Source organism: Danio rerio, chromosome 5 (genome assembly GCF_049306965.1).
Source record: "Danio rerio strain Tuebingen ecotype United States chromosome 5, GRCz12tu, whole genome shotgun sequence".
NCBI classification, from domain to species: Eukaryota; Metazoa; Chordata; class Actinopteri; order Cypriniformes; family Danionidae; genus Danio; species Danio rerio.
In genome coordinates, this window is record NC_133180.1 from 9,846,454 (window position 1) to 9,863,556 (window position 17,103).

The window sequence follows — 17,103 nt, forward strand, 5'->3', positions numbered from 1 at the left end:
CGTCCATTAGCGCATCCTTGATCCAATCCGACAGTTGGCGCTGTCACAAAAAAATAGGGTCCTAAAGATGTGGTCCTAAAAATGCGGTCCTGAGAGTGCAGCCACTCCAGTTGTGCAGGATTACCCTACTCCTTTCAGGACCGCATTTCAAGACCGTGTTTCTGGGACCTGTGCGGTGTACACGGAAAAATATACGTCACGTGTTTGTTTTTGCGTTCGTCATAAAATTAATTTTTAAGATGTATTTAACAACATGTTATCAATAAATATTTTATTTACATTCAGTTTATGTTAATAATATTAAATAAATGGTAATTTATTTTTTGAGAAACCGAGATAGTGCCCTCTCGTGTGCTCGACGGCTCGACCCAAGTTCCCCTGATGCAGCACTATGTTCTTTGCCAGTTTAGATAACTTAACTTATGTTTGTTTATTAGGAGATAACTGGAATACTACTGAAGAAAATCCAAATCTACTTTTATCATTACTATTTTCATCTCTTTCAACAACAACAAAAAAAAACAATATAGCTGAACGAATGTGCGAATATAAATCAAAGTTTACCTCCACGAAAACTATGACTTTAAGTAAAATCTTTTTATTTTTATGAGCGGGTATAAGAATGTGAAATTTGCTACACGTTTTGAAGCTTTTTATGTGTGTGTGTTAGTGATGGCAGTTTGTGGTTCGTGCACACCTAACTCACACTCTTTTAAATAAAGTTTTCCAGCTTTTGAATGAAACATGGCCGCCACGAAAGTGGGATGTGAACATTATGTTCGCAGCTGTTTATTAAAAGTAAGTGGCATTTAATTACGTTTACCGTGTACTTCACACATGCTTGTCATTGTCAACAAGTTAACTTAGTTATTTTGCAAAATAATTTCCGCGGTCGTGCAGTAACGTTTGATTCAAACGAGTCTAATTAGCATAACGTTACTAGCTGACTGACTAACGTACATCACTGAGCACCGTTTGGGGAAACGTTAATCCTCTTTTTGTTGTTTGTTTAATTATCTTTAATGTAAATTCCAATTATTTATTGTTGTCATACAAGTAACAAACAATTTGAGTTAGTTTAGACTTGTTCTGCTTGGCAGGGAAAATTAAATAGACGGTTTAGTGTTATGGTTTTGTGTTTTCGTCCTGTTTTGCTGCTGACTGGACTATTGTAGGTGCTTTGACTGCATACTCCTTAACAGAGTAAAAGAAAATACATTAAAATGTTACATATATATTATCCACGCACTGAAGTAGTAGTAAGTTTAAGAAAATATTCTCACCTGTGTGTTGTTTTTTTGTAAAATGCCAGTCTAAGCTCTAAACTATTCTTCATTTATTTTTCAGTTGTATTAAGTTACACTAAACTACTTTGCTTCCAAGTGTCTTGAAGTGTTCTGTATATTATAAGTTAGCTGGTAAAATGTTCTTGTGTATGAACTGTGACACCAGACTATTGGAAATAGACAAAATAACAAAACATTGATGCTATTTGGACAGTATCACGCTCACAAAACGAAATGTATGCTAACTGTACCAAATTGTAACCGCTGATCTAAACATTCTTTTGTGATTCTCTAATTTCAATGCATAGTAATTTTAATTGAGGTGAAGTTGGTTTTCCATTCAGACTTTTATCTTCTTAATATAGTATCAGAAAAGTATTCTTTGCAAATTCTGAATGGGGAAATCATATTGGCAGCCAAAGACTGTCAAAGTACAACATTGTTTTCAGTGTCAATAAAATAGTACAAATGTTGTAAAGATAATATGTGCAATATATATTATTATGAAATTAATAAGGTTTGGGAACATTGATACAGCCATAATCTTCTTATGATATAAACACAGACTAAATAGATCTGATCATGTAAATGATTGTACTTACCATACTGCACATTTTTATTAATTTAACAAAAACTTATATCTGCTCCCCTGTGTGAAAGATATTTTTCAGCTCGAAAACTGGATCACATATTTATCAAGAAGCTGTTTGTAAAAAAATGGAAACTTTGGACACTCAACCTTTAACAATTGGTCAATTAACATTTTTTATTTTTATGTTCTTGCTTTCAGCTGTTTCAACCATTTGCTGATGGTAACTGAAGTGAAGTTAATTAGTATTTTACACTTTAAAAAAATATTTTTGATTATTCAATTAAGATTTTTCAGGATCTTAATATTTATTCTTTTATTCTTTATATATATATATATATATATATATATATATATATATATATATATATATATATATATATATATATATATATATATATATATATATATTAAGTGCAATAGTCTGAATGTGCGAATATAAAACCAATTTACCTCAATGCAATTCATCTCTGCTGAACTGTTGAAGAAAAGACTTTAAGTTATCTGCATTTATTTTATTTTACTTTTACTTTGATTTGTGTATAACTCTGTATTCCCCAAATATTATGTCATTAACATAATAATAAAAGGTGCATTGATCTGTTTTATTTTTCTCTTTCTGTAGGCTCCCTGCTGTGGGAAATTTTATGTTTGCAGACTCTGTCATGATGCAGAAGAGACCCATCAAATGGACCGGTTTAAGGTCCAAGAGGTCAAATGTGCAGTTTGCAATACTATTCAAGAGGTGAGTAAGCATAGCTTTTTGCACAGCATCTCACAAAACATGTAAACATTAATGAGCAATATTACAGCATTATATATCTACCAAAATATACTTATTCGGCACACCTTGCTGGTATTTTTGTTGAAGCCCCTTTTGCCTTCAGAACTGCATTAATTCTTTATGGCATTGAGTCGAGAAGGTGCTGAAAAGTTGTAAACATTTGGTTTTTATTGTCATGTCATGCCTTACCACCACACCCCAACTGAATTGAGATCTGGAGACTGTGGAGGACATTTTAGTTTGGAGATCTCATTTTCATGCACAAGATGAGTGATTTAAGCACAAGATGAGTGTACAGTGATCATAAAGAAACAGATATGGTCAATAACAAAACCGAAGTAATTTAAGCCCAAAGTGTGCCATGAAAATATCTTCCTTACCATTACACCACCAGCAGTTGTTGCTAGATCAGATACGGTTGCGGCTGGAAGTTAACGTAAATGATTTATATTACTTATTAAATTTCCCATTAATTGTATTTTTTAACATCTACCCCTACCCTAAACCCAATCGTCAACGTAAAAACACCAATTGTGCCAAGTATTATTTACTTATTAATAGTTTTTTATTAAATTATCAATTAAATTGTATTTTTTAACATCTAACCCCCACCCTAACCCAAAACCCAACCGTCACAGTACTGTAAAAATATTATTTATTGTTATACAGTTGCTATCAGATCCGCAGCTGTATCCTAACTAGACTTTACCCACCACCAGCAGCATGGCAGGATGTATCCATACATTGTTTACACCAAACTCTAACCCTCACTGGACATGTTCTCCTTTTCAGACCAGCCTGTTACAATACAAGTCACTTTTCTTTCCCATTCTAATGCTCGGTTTGAACTTCAGCTGATCATCTTAGACATGTCCACATGCCTAAATGTATTGAGTTGCTGCCATTTGATTGACTGTTTAGATAATTGTTAACAAGCAGTAGAACTGATGTAATAATATTGGATCTCAATATGTCAAAACGCAACAATTTTAATTGTTCTAAACAAAAATCTCTCACAAAAGCTCCAATATTTTGCTTATTTTTTCAGCTCTGATCATAATTAAAAGCAAATCATAGAAATGGTGTCATCATGTACTCCTCCACTTGTTCCAAACCTGATGAGTTTTTTCTGTTAAACACTAATGGAGATGTTGCGGGACAGCCATTGTTCGTTCGTTCATTCATTCATTCATTCATTCATTTTTCTTTGGAAAATTAACAGTCGAATGAACCACCAACTATTCCAGCATATGTTTTAAGCAGCGGATGCTCTTCCAGCCGCAAACCATTACTGGGAAACACCCCTTCACTCTCAAACTCCTACACTACAGCCAATTTAGTTTCTTAAATTCACTTACAACAGATGTCTTTGGACTGTGGGGGAAACCGGAGCACCCGGAGAAAACCCATGTGAACATGGGGAGAACATGCAAACTCCACTCAGAAATGCCAACTGGTCCAGCCGGGACTCGAACCAGCGACCTTCTTGCTGTGAGGCGACAGTGCTAACCACTGAGCCATTGTACTGCCCTAAACAGCCATTGTTTGTTTTTTAATCCTAAAATGGAAGTCAATGGCTGCTTTTTCTAACATTATCGCAATGTCTTGTGTTCAACAGAAGAATTAAATTCAGAAACACTTGAGTTTAGAGAAAATTAGGACATTTTAATTTTCAGGTGAACTGTCCCTTTAAAGCTTTTGCATATTCTGTCCTTCAGGCTCAACAGATATGTAAAGAGTGTGAAGTGAAGTTCGGAGAATATTACTGTGACATTTGCCATCTATTTGACAAAGACAAGAAGCAGTACCACTGCCAGCCCTGTGGGATATGCAGGTTTGCATTGTATTTAAATGTTTTCATCTACCGTCTCCGGGAAAAATATAAATTAATATATACAATAGAAGTCAAAATTATTAGCCTTCCTGAATAATTAGAATTAAAATAATTAAAATTGAAATATGTGAAGAGGATAATTAATCCATGGCATATGTTACTGATTGACCTTATAGGCAGTAGGCAGTTTTATTAATATAGCACATTTCATACACAGTGGCAATTCAAAGTGCTTCACATAAACAAGAATAAAAAAGACAAGTGTTAGAAAAAAAAACTAATATTAAAAACTATTTAAAAACAGATGAAAATGTGTTAAAACAGGTTATTAAAGAATGAAAAAGAAAAGAAAGACACAACTGTGCAGTCTGTCGGATGTAGCTTAGTGCTTATTCAGTAAAGGCACGGCTAAACTGATGTGTGTTCAGTCTTGATTTGAATGTGCCTAATGTTGGAGCACATCTGGGGCCTCATGTATCAACGCTGCGTACACACAAAAACTTTGCGTACGCCAGGTTTCACGCTCAGAATCGCTCACGTTTGGATTTACTAACAATGAACTGAACGTGGGAATGTGCGCAGCTTTATGGCAGGCGTACCCACATTTTTTGTGCGTGTCTGTTTTATTTCCATTGGCGACTCTGGACTCTAGAGGCAGTTGTGTTAAATTCCTCTCTACAAAGTGTCTGAGCCTTGCAATGGCAGCTGTATGAGACGGGTTCATCTAGCAGGTATATAAGGTTTCCATACCATACAGTTAACCAGCTAAACATTAAAGCACAATTTGCAGCGGTCGTCTGTTTTCCCAATGTAATCTGAGCGATCTACTGCACGCACATTGCTATAAAGACACTATCTGAAGATGAATTTGCATGCGTGAATCAGAAACATTTCCATTCAATAAATGTGCAAATAAAATATGATGCACAAACTTATTAATTATTCCTACTTGTCTTTCTCGTGATAAATATTTGGCAAAATCTGATATGTAACGGGGAAAAAAAGAAGAAAGAGTTCATCAGACACTGGATTCGAACCGAGTTCATGCTCGAACGTGTCAAAACATGTTGACATGCGTCTTACAAGCTGCGCCACTGAGACTGTTAAAGGTAGTGCAACATTTTACACCTATAAATCACACTATTTCTTGTTTAATTCACTCAGTGCGATGTTCAGATCCAACTGTGTTAACCGCATCAGCTAAACTCTCCGACTATATATTTTTTTCTTTTGTTGTTAATTCCGGAGAACAAACTTGCAAATAACACCGCTTTTCTCCGGTCTACCTCCGAAAGCAGCACCTCCAATTCACATTCTGTTCAAAGTTTCTCTTCTTGCTTCGTTTTGCCGTTGCTTTTTCGTTGGGTTTTGCCAAAGTAGAGTCATTAGCATATTCATACGGGGGAGGAGGCAGGGAGGGGATTTGTGCTCGTGCATGTTGCGCTCAGTTTCACGTTCATTCAGATGTACAAAAGAATATGCGTGAGATTCGGCGAACGCAGTGTTTCATACATCTGAATTTTGTTCTGCGTACGCACATTTACAGCTTTGTGTGTACGCAATGTTTTAGTATGATTTCCACGCAAGTCTTCGTACATGAGGCCCCTGATCATTTCTGGAATCTGATTCCAGCAGAGGGCGCTGTTAGTAGCTGAAGGCCGATTCACTCTGCTTTGATTGAACTCTTGGATTTCTAGTTTATATGATCCTAAAGATATGAGTTATCTGTTGGGTTTCTATTCAGAGAGCATGTCTGTATTGTATTGAGGCCATTTAGTGATTTATAGACGAGTAGCAATACTTTAAAAATCTATTCTGAATGTAACTGGGAGCAAGTGTGAAGACCTGAGGACAGGTAGAGAGAAGGGACTCAATAAAAAGGGAACACACTCTTCCTGCTGCATCTCACTCTGCAGAAACCTGTTGCTGTATGACTGTCTGACCTTTGCAAAGAGTAAAATTTTAAAAGACATTTTGGGTAAGACTTTGTCTTCATAACCATTGAGAGAGCCTCTAAAGAAAAGAGCCACTACAATGACAGAATATAATATTTGACTAAATGTTTTTCAAGACATTAGTATTCAGCTTAAAGTGACTTTTAAATGATTAACTAGGTCATTTAGGTATGTTAGGGTAATTAGGCAAGTCACTGTATAACTGTGGATTGTTCTTTAGCTTTTATTCTAGCCAAAATAAAACAAATCAGACTTTCTCCAGAAGAAAAAAATATTACAGGAAATACTGTGAAAAATTCCTTCCTTGTTAAACACCATTTGGGAAATATGTCAAAGAGAAATAACAATTCACAGGATGACGAATAATTTCACTTCAACTCTACATGTTTTTATTGAACAAGCACATATGAAATTCTTCTAATAAGATTCAGATCGACCCTCTTTTTTTCTGTCCTTAGGATTGGTCCAAGAGAGAAATACTTCCATTGTACGAAGTGTAATTTATGTTTAGGTACTGAGCTAAAAGACAAGCACAAGGTATGCAATTTAGCGTTTTGATTCTTGAACGTTGCTTGCTGTCAGTAGTGAGATGTGAAGCAGTGTTTGTGCTTTTCAGTGTGTTGAGAACGTCTCCAGGCAGAACTGTCCCGTTTGCATGGAGGACATCCACACGTCCAGAGTTGGAGCTCACGTTCTGCCATGCGGTCATCTGCTGCACGGGTGAGTGCTTCAACTTCTGCCCTGCATGAAATAAGTTACTTGCACTTCAGGAATATGCACTGATTCGCTGATCTTGGATACTAAATAGGTACTGTATTTGTTTTTTTGTGTTTGACGATTAATTTTGACTAATTGCATCCCAAATGGGTATTTACATAGTATATGTGCATGTATAATGTGTGTGTTCGTTATATTGTCATGAGCCCTTATTATAAAGTTATCAGGTGTATGTAATTTAATGCTCATACACTTTATCTTTTTTGCTTGTAGAACCTGCTTTGATGACATGTTGAAAACTGGGTAAGTGTCAATTTGATTTGCTTGTTGTATTAATGTTATCTTTTGCATAATTCATAGTTTATTCTTTTTTTTTTGCATACATTTAAAAGGCATATTTCACATAAAAATGAAAATTCTGGAATTATTTATGGAATCTGCCTCCACTTGACCAGACATGTTTGAGTTTATATCTTTTGTTTCTCCCAAAATAAATATTTGGAAGAATATTGGAAAGAGCAGACATTAGGCTTTATTTTAACGATCCATGCATAAAGAGCAGGGCGCAAACGCTTTCAGGGCGTGTCAGAATCCATTTTTGCTAATATAAGGACGGAAAAATCCACTTTGCGCCGTGGCTCATAGTCTAAAAGGGTTGAGTTTATTTTCTTAATGAGTTATAGGTGTGTTTTGAGAATAAACCAATCAGAGCCTCATCTCCCATTCCCTTAAGAGCCAGTTGTGTCACGGCATAGCGTGTTTGCTATTTACATGATGTAAAATAAGTGTAAGTGGAAAAACTGAGCATTTCACTAGCAAGAAAACAGTTAAACGGAGCATCTGCAGTGCAAAAATGAGAGATAATTGATTAACTTTCACTTTCACTCTTGTGCATAGGGAAACCTTGACGCACAGACATCAATTAGCCTAAAAATAATTAATTATGTTTGTTAAGCGCAAAGATTTGTTTCAAAACTATTTCTAAATTCAGTTCTAATTTCCAGCAAACAAATAAATGAACAATAATAATTAAGTGTGTTCAAAAACCTGAGTTACATCCTAATACACATGCTGTGCCCCATATGGTCTAAAACCTGACAGGTGGGCAAATCTAAGCTTGTTTTTAATAAAACAAATATAAATATGGATATAATAAATAATACTGCTAATAATAAGAACATTATACAAAAGCAAATTGAATGAACTAAAAAAGCCTCCGGAGATGAAGAAGGCATGAAGGCAGTGGTTTTTCATATTTAGGAAGGCTAGAAAATAATATGGTTTGTAATATTTTAATCCTTTATATTTATATCCTATATATATTCTTATTATATCCTATATATATCCTTAATATTTTATTTCTTTTTCATATGTAAAGATATTTGCCTATTGCTCTACATCTTGTGTGTATTAAGCAGTGTGTAAGTGAGGCACATCTCTGCGCTGGACTTTCGACTGGATTTGTTTTGGTCAATAAAAAAATCTATTAAAGTTTCTCAAAATAGCAACGCGCCAGCAATGCACGTCAGAACGCCTCCCTTTTTAGACCAGAGCGCCTATGGGCGCGCACATGAGAGCAAATGCATTTGCTATTTAAACAGCGTGGTGCAAAACTTCAAAACAACTCTTGCGCCAAGCTGAAACTAGCAAACAACAATTGTGACGCGACTTGCACCACATTGCGCCAGGTATATGATAGGGTCCATTGGCTTCCAAAATATTGGTTAGATGACAATGGCTGCTTTTTCCCCAGATTCTTCAGAATATCTGGTTTTGTGTTGAACAGAAGACATTCATAAAAGATTAAAACTACTAGGCAATTGTAATTTATTTTTACAACTATATCCTTAAATCCTCAAATGCCAAGGCCTATATAACTATATAATGATAGATAAAGCCGCAAAAAAGATTATTATAGCATTTAAGAGATTTCAAACCCATGTGCTATGCTCTAGCAGCATATCTTAACCATGTGTACATGCTTTTAATATTAGGGATGCACCGAAAGGTAGAGATCTGCGCGGGACTAAATTTTGAATCCCGCCCGCACCAGCCAGGTTTTAGCCCGAACCCGACCGCTCCCGCTTATATTAAAAATTTGTTGTCCCGCTGCCCGACCCGCCCCGTTTTCTGGCCGCCGCGCCCGATCCTGCTAAAGAGCGGGGGAGAACAAAACCGAAAATCACCCAGCTATACAGTCCAGACAGCCAAGCTGTCTGTATAAACACACACACACACAGCATCAAGCACACACACACAGACAAAGCTCTCTCTCATATGCGCGCGCGCACTAACACACACACAAGCACCAAGCAGACACACAGGCGTTTGCTGTTATATCAACTCGAAGGCTTGTAATACCATGTATCAAGTACCAATGTAATACCAAAAGGTTTTATATAAAGGTATATAAATACTGAGTCGCGCCAGCTCCGGGCCGCAGCGCACATTACCCTCGGGCCGATTCCGGCGCGGATGCGGCAGCGTCGGCTCGCTTACGGCCGCCGTATCTGGCCCAATTGATTCGAGTCCGGCAGCCGGAGCCGGGCCGAGTGGTAAGTCTCCGGCAGACAAGAATCTAGCCGGAACTGGCCCGAGTGTATTTTGCTATCTGGGAAAGCTCTCTCTCTCTCTCTCTCTCATTCGTGCGCGCACACTAACATACACACACACAAGCACCAAGCACACACACAGGCAAAGCTCTCTCTCTCTCTCTCATTCGCATCGCAATATCCGCGATATTGCTAGACAGCCCGCTCCCGTCCCAAATTAAACCCGTTACCGACCGCTCCCGCGATTTATTCGGAAATTTATTCCCGCGCCGCAGAAATCTGGTCGCAGACCTCTACCGAAAGGCTCATTTTGAGGATTATACAATCTTTTTTTTTTCTGAGAATTTTCAAATGTAAAATTTGTATATTTAAATGAAAAATTTTACTGATTTTAAAACGCACAGGCTAATTAAATAACCATTGCGCAATGCAAGCCTTTACAATGAATAGGATTTATAGTGCAGCGCTTTCTGTGTCCTGTGTGAAAGCCTCTACACTGAGCACAGTTACTACAGTTTGAAAGTGAGTGAAACCAGTGCCCTAAACACTTTCCCTTTTTTCTTTTGGTCAAAACCAAATGCCATTTCCTGTCCAAAAATTTGATGCATCCATATTAAACAATCATTGCATTCTATAAAGCAGTCTTATAGTTGTATGACCCTGTGTGTTGTTCTGTCCTGCAGTGCGTATCGCTGTCCTCTCTGTATGCACTCGGCCTTCAACATGAAGGAGTACTGGAAGCAGATGGATGAGGAAATCTCCCAGACTCCAATGCCCACTGAGTACCAGGACAGTACAGTCAAGGTTACCGAGCCTTCATTTACATGTTCATTATCTTAACACAACTTGCAAATAAGGAGCAGCACAGACACAACCAAAGTCAATAGCTGATTTTCCATAAGAAATATGTAAAGTTGTGTTTATGCTCGTTTTTTTAAAGATTTATTTGTTACATTTCTATGACAGTTAACAAATTCAATTCAGCTTTATTTGTATAGCGCTTTTACAATGTAGATTGTGTCACAGCTGCTTCACATAAATGGTCATAGTAACTGGAACAGGGTAGTTCAGTTTTTAGTGTTTAAGTTCAGTTCAGTTTAGCTCAGTTCAGTGTGATTTAAAATCATTACTGAGAGTTCAAACACTGAAGAGCAAATTCATCGATGCGTAACTCTACCAATCCTGAACCATGCAAGCCAGTGGCGACAGCGGAGAGGGGAAAAACTTCACCTGATAGGAGAGTGAAGATAAACACCTTGAGAGAACCAGACTCAGTTGGGCACGACCATTTTAATTTTTACGCTGGCCAAAAGTCTTGTGCAGAGCTTCAGTGACAAAATTCAATTCAATTCAGCTTTATTTGTATAGCGCTTTTACAATGTAGATTGTGTCAAAGCAGCTTCACATAAATGGTCATAGTAACTGGAACAGTGTAGTTCAGTTTTTAGTGTTTTAAGTTCAGTTCAGTTCAGTTTAGCTCAGTTCAGTGTGATTTAATCATTACTGAGAGTTCAAACACTGAAGAGCAAATTCATCGATGCGTAGCTCTACCAATCCTGAACCATGCGAGCCAGTGGCGACAGCGGAGAGGGAAAAAAACTTCACCTGATGGGAGTGAAGAAAAAAAACCTTGAGAGAACCAGACTCAGTTGGGCACGACCATTTTAATTTCTCCGCTGGCCAAAAGTCTTGTGCAGAGCTTCAGTCACCGCGGTGGAGGCTGGAAGATGGCCTCAGCGAAGACTCGTCTGTCCCTGGAGCATCGCTGGAATCAGACTCATGTTCTCCACTCCCCACGACCATCAGCGCAGCAGCAGCTCAGGATATGGCCTGGTCCCGGATATGGAATCCTTGGGAAAATGACAGCACAAATAGACAAGAAAGTAAATATATAACAGTAAAATTCTATTTAAAAAAACAATAAATAGACCACATTATAACCTACACATTGGACAACAAAGAATATTTGACATGCAAAGTAATTATGACAGATTAAGCATATATACAGTTCAGTACTGAAAGTTGAGGTTGACAGCATGGTGTATTAAGTAAAATAAAAAAATGATCGCAAAATATAAAAGAACAATTTAAAAGAGAGAGAGAAAAGGGAAAGTATATTAAAGTGAATAGGCTGGAGAGGGTGGCATGGTCAATGTTACAGGCCCCATTTACACTAATGCGTTTTCTTTTTAAAACGCATACATTTTGCTACGGCTACGCCATCAGTCCACACTACGCCGGAGTTTTCAAATGCCGAAAACGCTGACAGGCCCTTTTCATTCTAAAACGCTGCTGCTCCATCTCAGTGTGGATGGGGGAAAATGGAGACATCTGAAAACGGAGGTGGGCATTCACCTATCTGATTGGGGCTTTTCCTCAATATTAAGTAGCCTACACACAGTTCTTGCATCCTCTCGTTGTAAGTTCAGACTTCGCAAGTTTGATATGAAAAACAGACTCCCGAGGACATGTCCGGTAAATCTTCAATGGGAACAGTTAACTTTATAACCTCATTCACATCATCCTGGCTATGTTGTTTCACTTTCTCAACAATAAAATGAAAGCATGATTTAAGGAACTGCCTATTTTCATTTTGATATTAACAACTTAACAGACAGCAGAAATGTTGAGGCGTCGTGCTGCATATATGAGCTTCATCTTCACTGTGTGGATATTTATAACAAAACGGAGCCTATAACATTTCTGCCTCCTTTCATCTTCAGTACAAAACATTCCCTCTCTTCTGCTGAATATGAGTTTTCATAATCAATAATGGCCATTATAAAAGTATAATGTACAATACATTACATTAATTATTAACCTATCTTTACGCTCAGCCAAAACACGTTACCTGAGAACAAGTAACAGATTCAAGAGACCAAAGTCAGGAGTATGTCATTAAACAAAGACAACAAGATAAATGAAATATCACGATTAACAAATATAGTGAGATTAGATCTAGTTTGAGACCCTTGATGAGTCTGACGAGCACAGCTCTCATCTGACTCGATTTGCTGCAGCGCATGCCAGAGTGTGTGTGTGTGTGGTCATGTAATGTGCGTTTTCCGTCGTTTTGGTGTAGACGGAGAGCTGTTCAGAAACGCTGGGTGAAACGCTAGTGAGGATGCGGATCGTTTTTATTCTAAAATGCTGTTTTAAAACTAAAACGCACTAGTGTAGAGGGGGCACAATATCTAGTTTTTTTCTTGTGTGATATACAGCATCAAAATATATTTCGAATTTACGATTACGATTCGTAAATTCGATTGCCAGAATGACAATATAATATCAACATAATGCGAGTATACTCTTCCAAGATCATATTTTATTCCTAAGAATATTTAATTTACTTTTAGTCATTTTAACAGTTTAGGAATTAGGCATTGAATGTGAAAATACATCCTAAATAAATAAAAATAAATGTTAACAAACGGTGTAAGGTAAAGTCACAGAGGCTGTGATATCTGCTACCAGATCTATTTTCAGTTGTCAGACACCCAAATCAAAATATACTATAGTAATTTGTAGTAAACACTATAGTGCTTTTTTTAACCATACTGAAACTGACACCTGCAATAGAGAGAGAGATGTTGCACAGTCCGCTAAAGGGTTGCTAGAATTGGATTTTATGTATGGACAATATATACAGTTGAAGTCAGAATTATTAGCCCCCTTTAATTTCTTTTTTTTCCTTTTTTTATATTTTCCAAATGATGTTTAACAGAGCAAAGATATGTTCACAGTATGTCTGATAATATTTTTTCTTCTGGAGGAAGTCTTATTTGTTTTATTTCGGCTAGAATAAAAGCAGTTTTTAATTTTTTAAACACCATTTTAAGGTCAATATTATTAGCCCCTTTTAGCTATATTTTTTCGATAGTCTACAGGACAAACCATCGTTATTGTTAAGTGGTGATGTGTTTATGACGTATGTATACTGCTTCCGGGTCCAAGCCGCCATTCATTTGAGTGAAGAAATCATTCGTTTATGATCACGTTTTATTCCTATCACACATTAAAGTTAATTTTACATAAAGTCATAGTGTACACAACAATCTCTGAGCTTGCTGCATAACAAATACCAAAATCTTAACAATTTATAAAACAATGAATCACTTTCTGGCCATTGGATATTAGGCATGGACATATATATTCCGATCGAGATTTTCGAAAGTATTAAATCGCTTTGTAAACGTTTATTATTACCATTTCATGAATCTCCCCATTCAGTTGAATAGAGCGCTTGGACCCGGAAGCCGCTCCGCGTGACGTCACACTTAACAAGCGGATACAATAACTTGGCTAATTACCCTAACCTGTCTAGTCACCTAATTAGCCTAATTAAGCCTTGAAATGTCACTTTAAGCTGTATAGAAGTGTCTTGAAAAATATCTAGTCAAATATTATTTACTGTCATCATGACAAAGATAAAGTAAATCAGTTATTAGAGATGTTATTAAAACTATTATGATAAAAAAATGTGTTGAAAAAATCTGCTCTCCATTAAACAGAAATTGGGGAAAACAATAAACAGGGTTAATAATTCAGGGGGGCTAATAATTCTGACTTCAACTGTATGTATTGCATCACCAAAAATGATTGCGGTCATGTCCGTGTGTTGAGCGAAATGTCCATATGTATATTGATTATTGTGTCAGGCCTAGGTTGTTTTGATTAGTGGAAAACCTTTTTCTCCTGACCCATGTGTGTGTTATTTTCTTCAGATCATATGCAATGACTGTCAGGCTCGCAGCACCGTCTCCTTTCACGTGTTGGGCATGAAGTGCAGCAGTTGTGGCTCTTATAACACAGCTCAGGACGGAGGGCTAATGGGAACTCCTGCTGCAAACACACAGACGCTTCCGGAGGAGCCCGATGCCGAGCAGCACCACTGAAACTCCCAGATAAGCTTTTACTGGCACAGAGATACAACGTTCACTGCTTCCACATCTGTACTTCGGCTCATTGTGTTCTGCTTGAATAAAATGATTGTTAACCTATTGATTTGAGCCACTTTGGATTGATTGATTAATTAATGAAATGGAAACCAACTGTGATCCAATACACTACCTGAATAAAGTCTTGTCGCTTTTCCAGGTTTTAGGAACGACTAATAATAACTTGACTTCTAGTGGGTCATTTAGTATCAGAAGTGGCTTATGTGAAAGGCAAAGGCCTGTAGATTACACGTATTTTACCAAAAATATGATCATGAGTTGATTTTTAATTATTTAATTAAGACAGTAAGCCCTGACTTTGCTTAGACAAAAGTCTTGTCACTTAACAGAAATAATGTCCAGTATAGAATATGAAGTCATGCTGCAGTGGAAACAGAATGAATATTGTGTCTGAGCTTGGAGGACTGCATCCACACATCTCTGCAATGACTCTAATCACTGATTAATAAAGTCATCTGGAATGGCAAAGAAAGCGTTCTTGCAGGACTCCCAGAGTTCATCAAGATTCTTTGGATTCATCTTCAATGCTTCCTCCATCTTACCCCAGACTTGCTCAATAATGTTCATGTCTGGTGACTGGGCTGGCCAATCCTGGAGCACCTTGGCCACCTTTGCTTTCAGGAACTTTGATGTGGAGGCTGAAGTAGGAGCGCTATCAACTGTCTTATTAAATGTATTAAATGTCTTGATAGCTCAGGCTGTTGATGTTGCCGTCTACTCTGCAGAACATCTCGCACTCCCCCATACTGAATGTAACCCCAAACCATGATTTTTCCTTCACCAAACTTGACTGATTTATTTAAGGATCTTGGGTCCATGCAGGTTCCAGTAGGTCTTCTGCAGTATTTGTGATGATTGTGATTCTGTTCAACAGATGATTCATCTGAAAAATCCACTTTCTGCCACTTTTCCAAATGATCAACTAGAAGTCAAGTTATTATTTGATGCTCTTACAACTGGGATCGACGACAAGACTGGTTAGGTATTGCACACATTTATTTAAGCAGTTTGTATAAAACATTTTTTTTTCATTTATTTATTTATTTATTTATGTTGTGAGTCCTCTTTCTGGTTTATGAAGTAAAGCCTGCTATATAAGCTTGTATTCATTCAGCAGCAATTACAGCTGTGTGTTGATTCTTATATCCCAATTCGATTCTCATAATTTTGATTTAATTCAGATCTACAGTGGCCAAGAGAGCTCAATGTAATGAAATGGAAAACAACTGTGATCTAATAGATATGTAATAGATAAGCATGTGTCTAAAAAAAATACTATTATGTTTTACTTTTATTTATTTTATCAGTCCTCAAGTACGAGGAATATTTTCTATTTTTGAAGTAATCTCTAACATAAACTTATATATTCAGCATTAATAATGCTGCTTATTGTTAGGACTTAATCAAAATTACGAGATAAAAAGTTTGAATGGTGCCTTTACTCAAAATGATAACTTAATTCAAATTACGAGATAAATGTTTGATTTACTCAATGTCAACTTTTTGAGATAGTTTAAATTACGGCTTACTAAGTCAAAGTTACTAGATAAAAAGTTTAAATTATAACTTAATATGTTGAGATAAAGTTGAAATGGCTTAACTCGAAATTGAGAGATTAAAAATTTAAATTATGACTTAATATTACGAGATAATTTAAATTATGACTTGATCAATAATACGAGATAAAAAATAAAAATTATGACTTAAGCAATATTAAGATAAAAAAAGCTTAAATTATTGCTTATTAACCCAAAATTGAGAAATTATTTCTTACTAAATTAAAATTACAAGATTAAACGAAATTATGAATTTATAACTTTTAGAATTGTGAGATAAAAGTCTAACTGAACTATGCTGCCTGCAGGGTTTAAAGCAGAATTGTTCTAGTCTCCACCTGTAACAGTTACTCACAGTTATATTGCACCGCCATGTTGAGATGTGGCATTAATAAACTTTCCACCAGCAGCACTTTGTTTTTTTCCATCAGCAGCAGTGAATGTTGAGGTCACCGTTGATGACAGGGTTGTGAAATACAGCTTTATATGACTTTCAGCCACACTTTATGATCCTTTTCTTAAGCTCAGTTTACTGTAAATCTTAATCAAAATTTGACCATACCCCGTGATTATAGGTGTTTTCCATTTAATTACGCTTTCAAAGTGCATTACAGAACCTCGAGTTCTGCTCGGACAAGTTTCAATGTTGAAATCTTTATTGTGGGGTTTTAACACTCCAGGGTTTTTCCAAGGAGTATTTCAATGAATGCATTATAAAGGCTTACATAGTTTTGTTCGCAGTCATCAGATACAGTGTGCACTGAAAAAAGTGTTGCATGCAAAACTGTTGCAAACTATTTTTTTGTGTTGAATTTAAACAAACAAATTAAGTTTAATAATGTTCAACTTAATTTGTTTGTTTAAATTCAGCG

General features: G+C 36.6%; 1 protein-coding gene across 1 annotated transcript; it reads left to right on the plus strand.

Annotated features, from left to right (window-relative positions):
* The first annotated feature begins 735 nt into the window (after positions 1–735).
* On the plus strand, positions 736–14,719 carry rchy1 (ring finger and CHY zinc finger domain containing 1). The gene is made up of 8 exons (NM_212600.2): positions 736–798; positions 2,501–2,620; positions 4,378–4,493; positions 6,907–6,985; positions 7,065–7,168; positions 7,439–7,468; positions 10,401–10,521; positions 14,442–14,719. The coding sequence occupies exons 1-8, from the start codon at positions 745–747 to the stop codon at positions 14,610–14,612; spliced, it is 795 nt and encodes a 264-aa protein (NP_997765.2). The 5' UTR covers positions 736–744; the 3' UTR covers positions 14,613–14,719.
* The last annotated feature ends 2,384 nt before the right edge of the window (positions 14,720–17,103 follow it).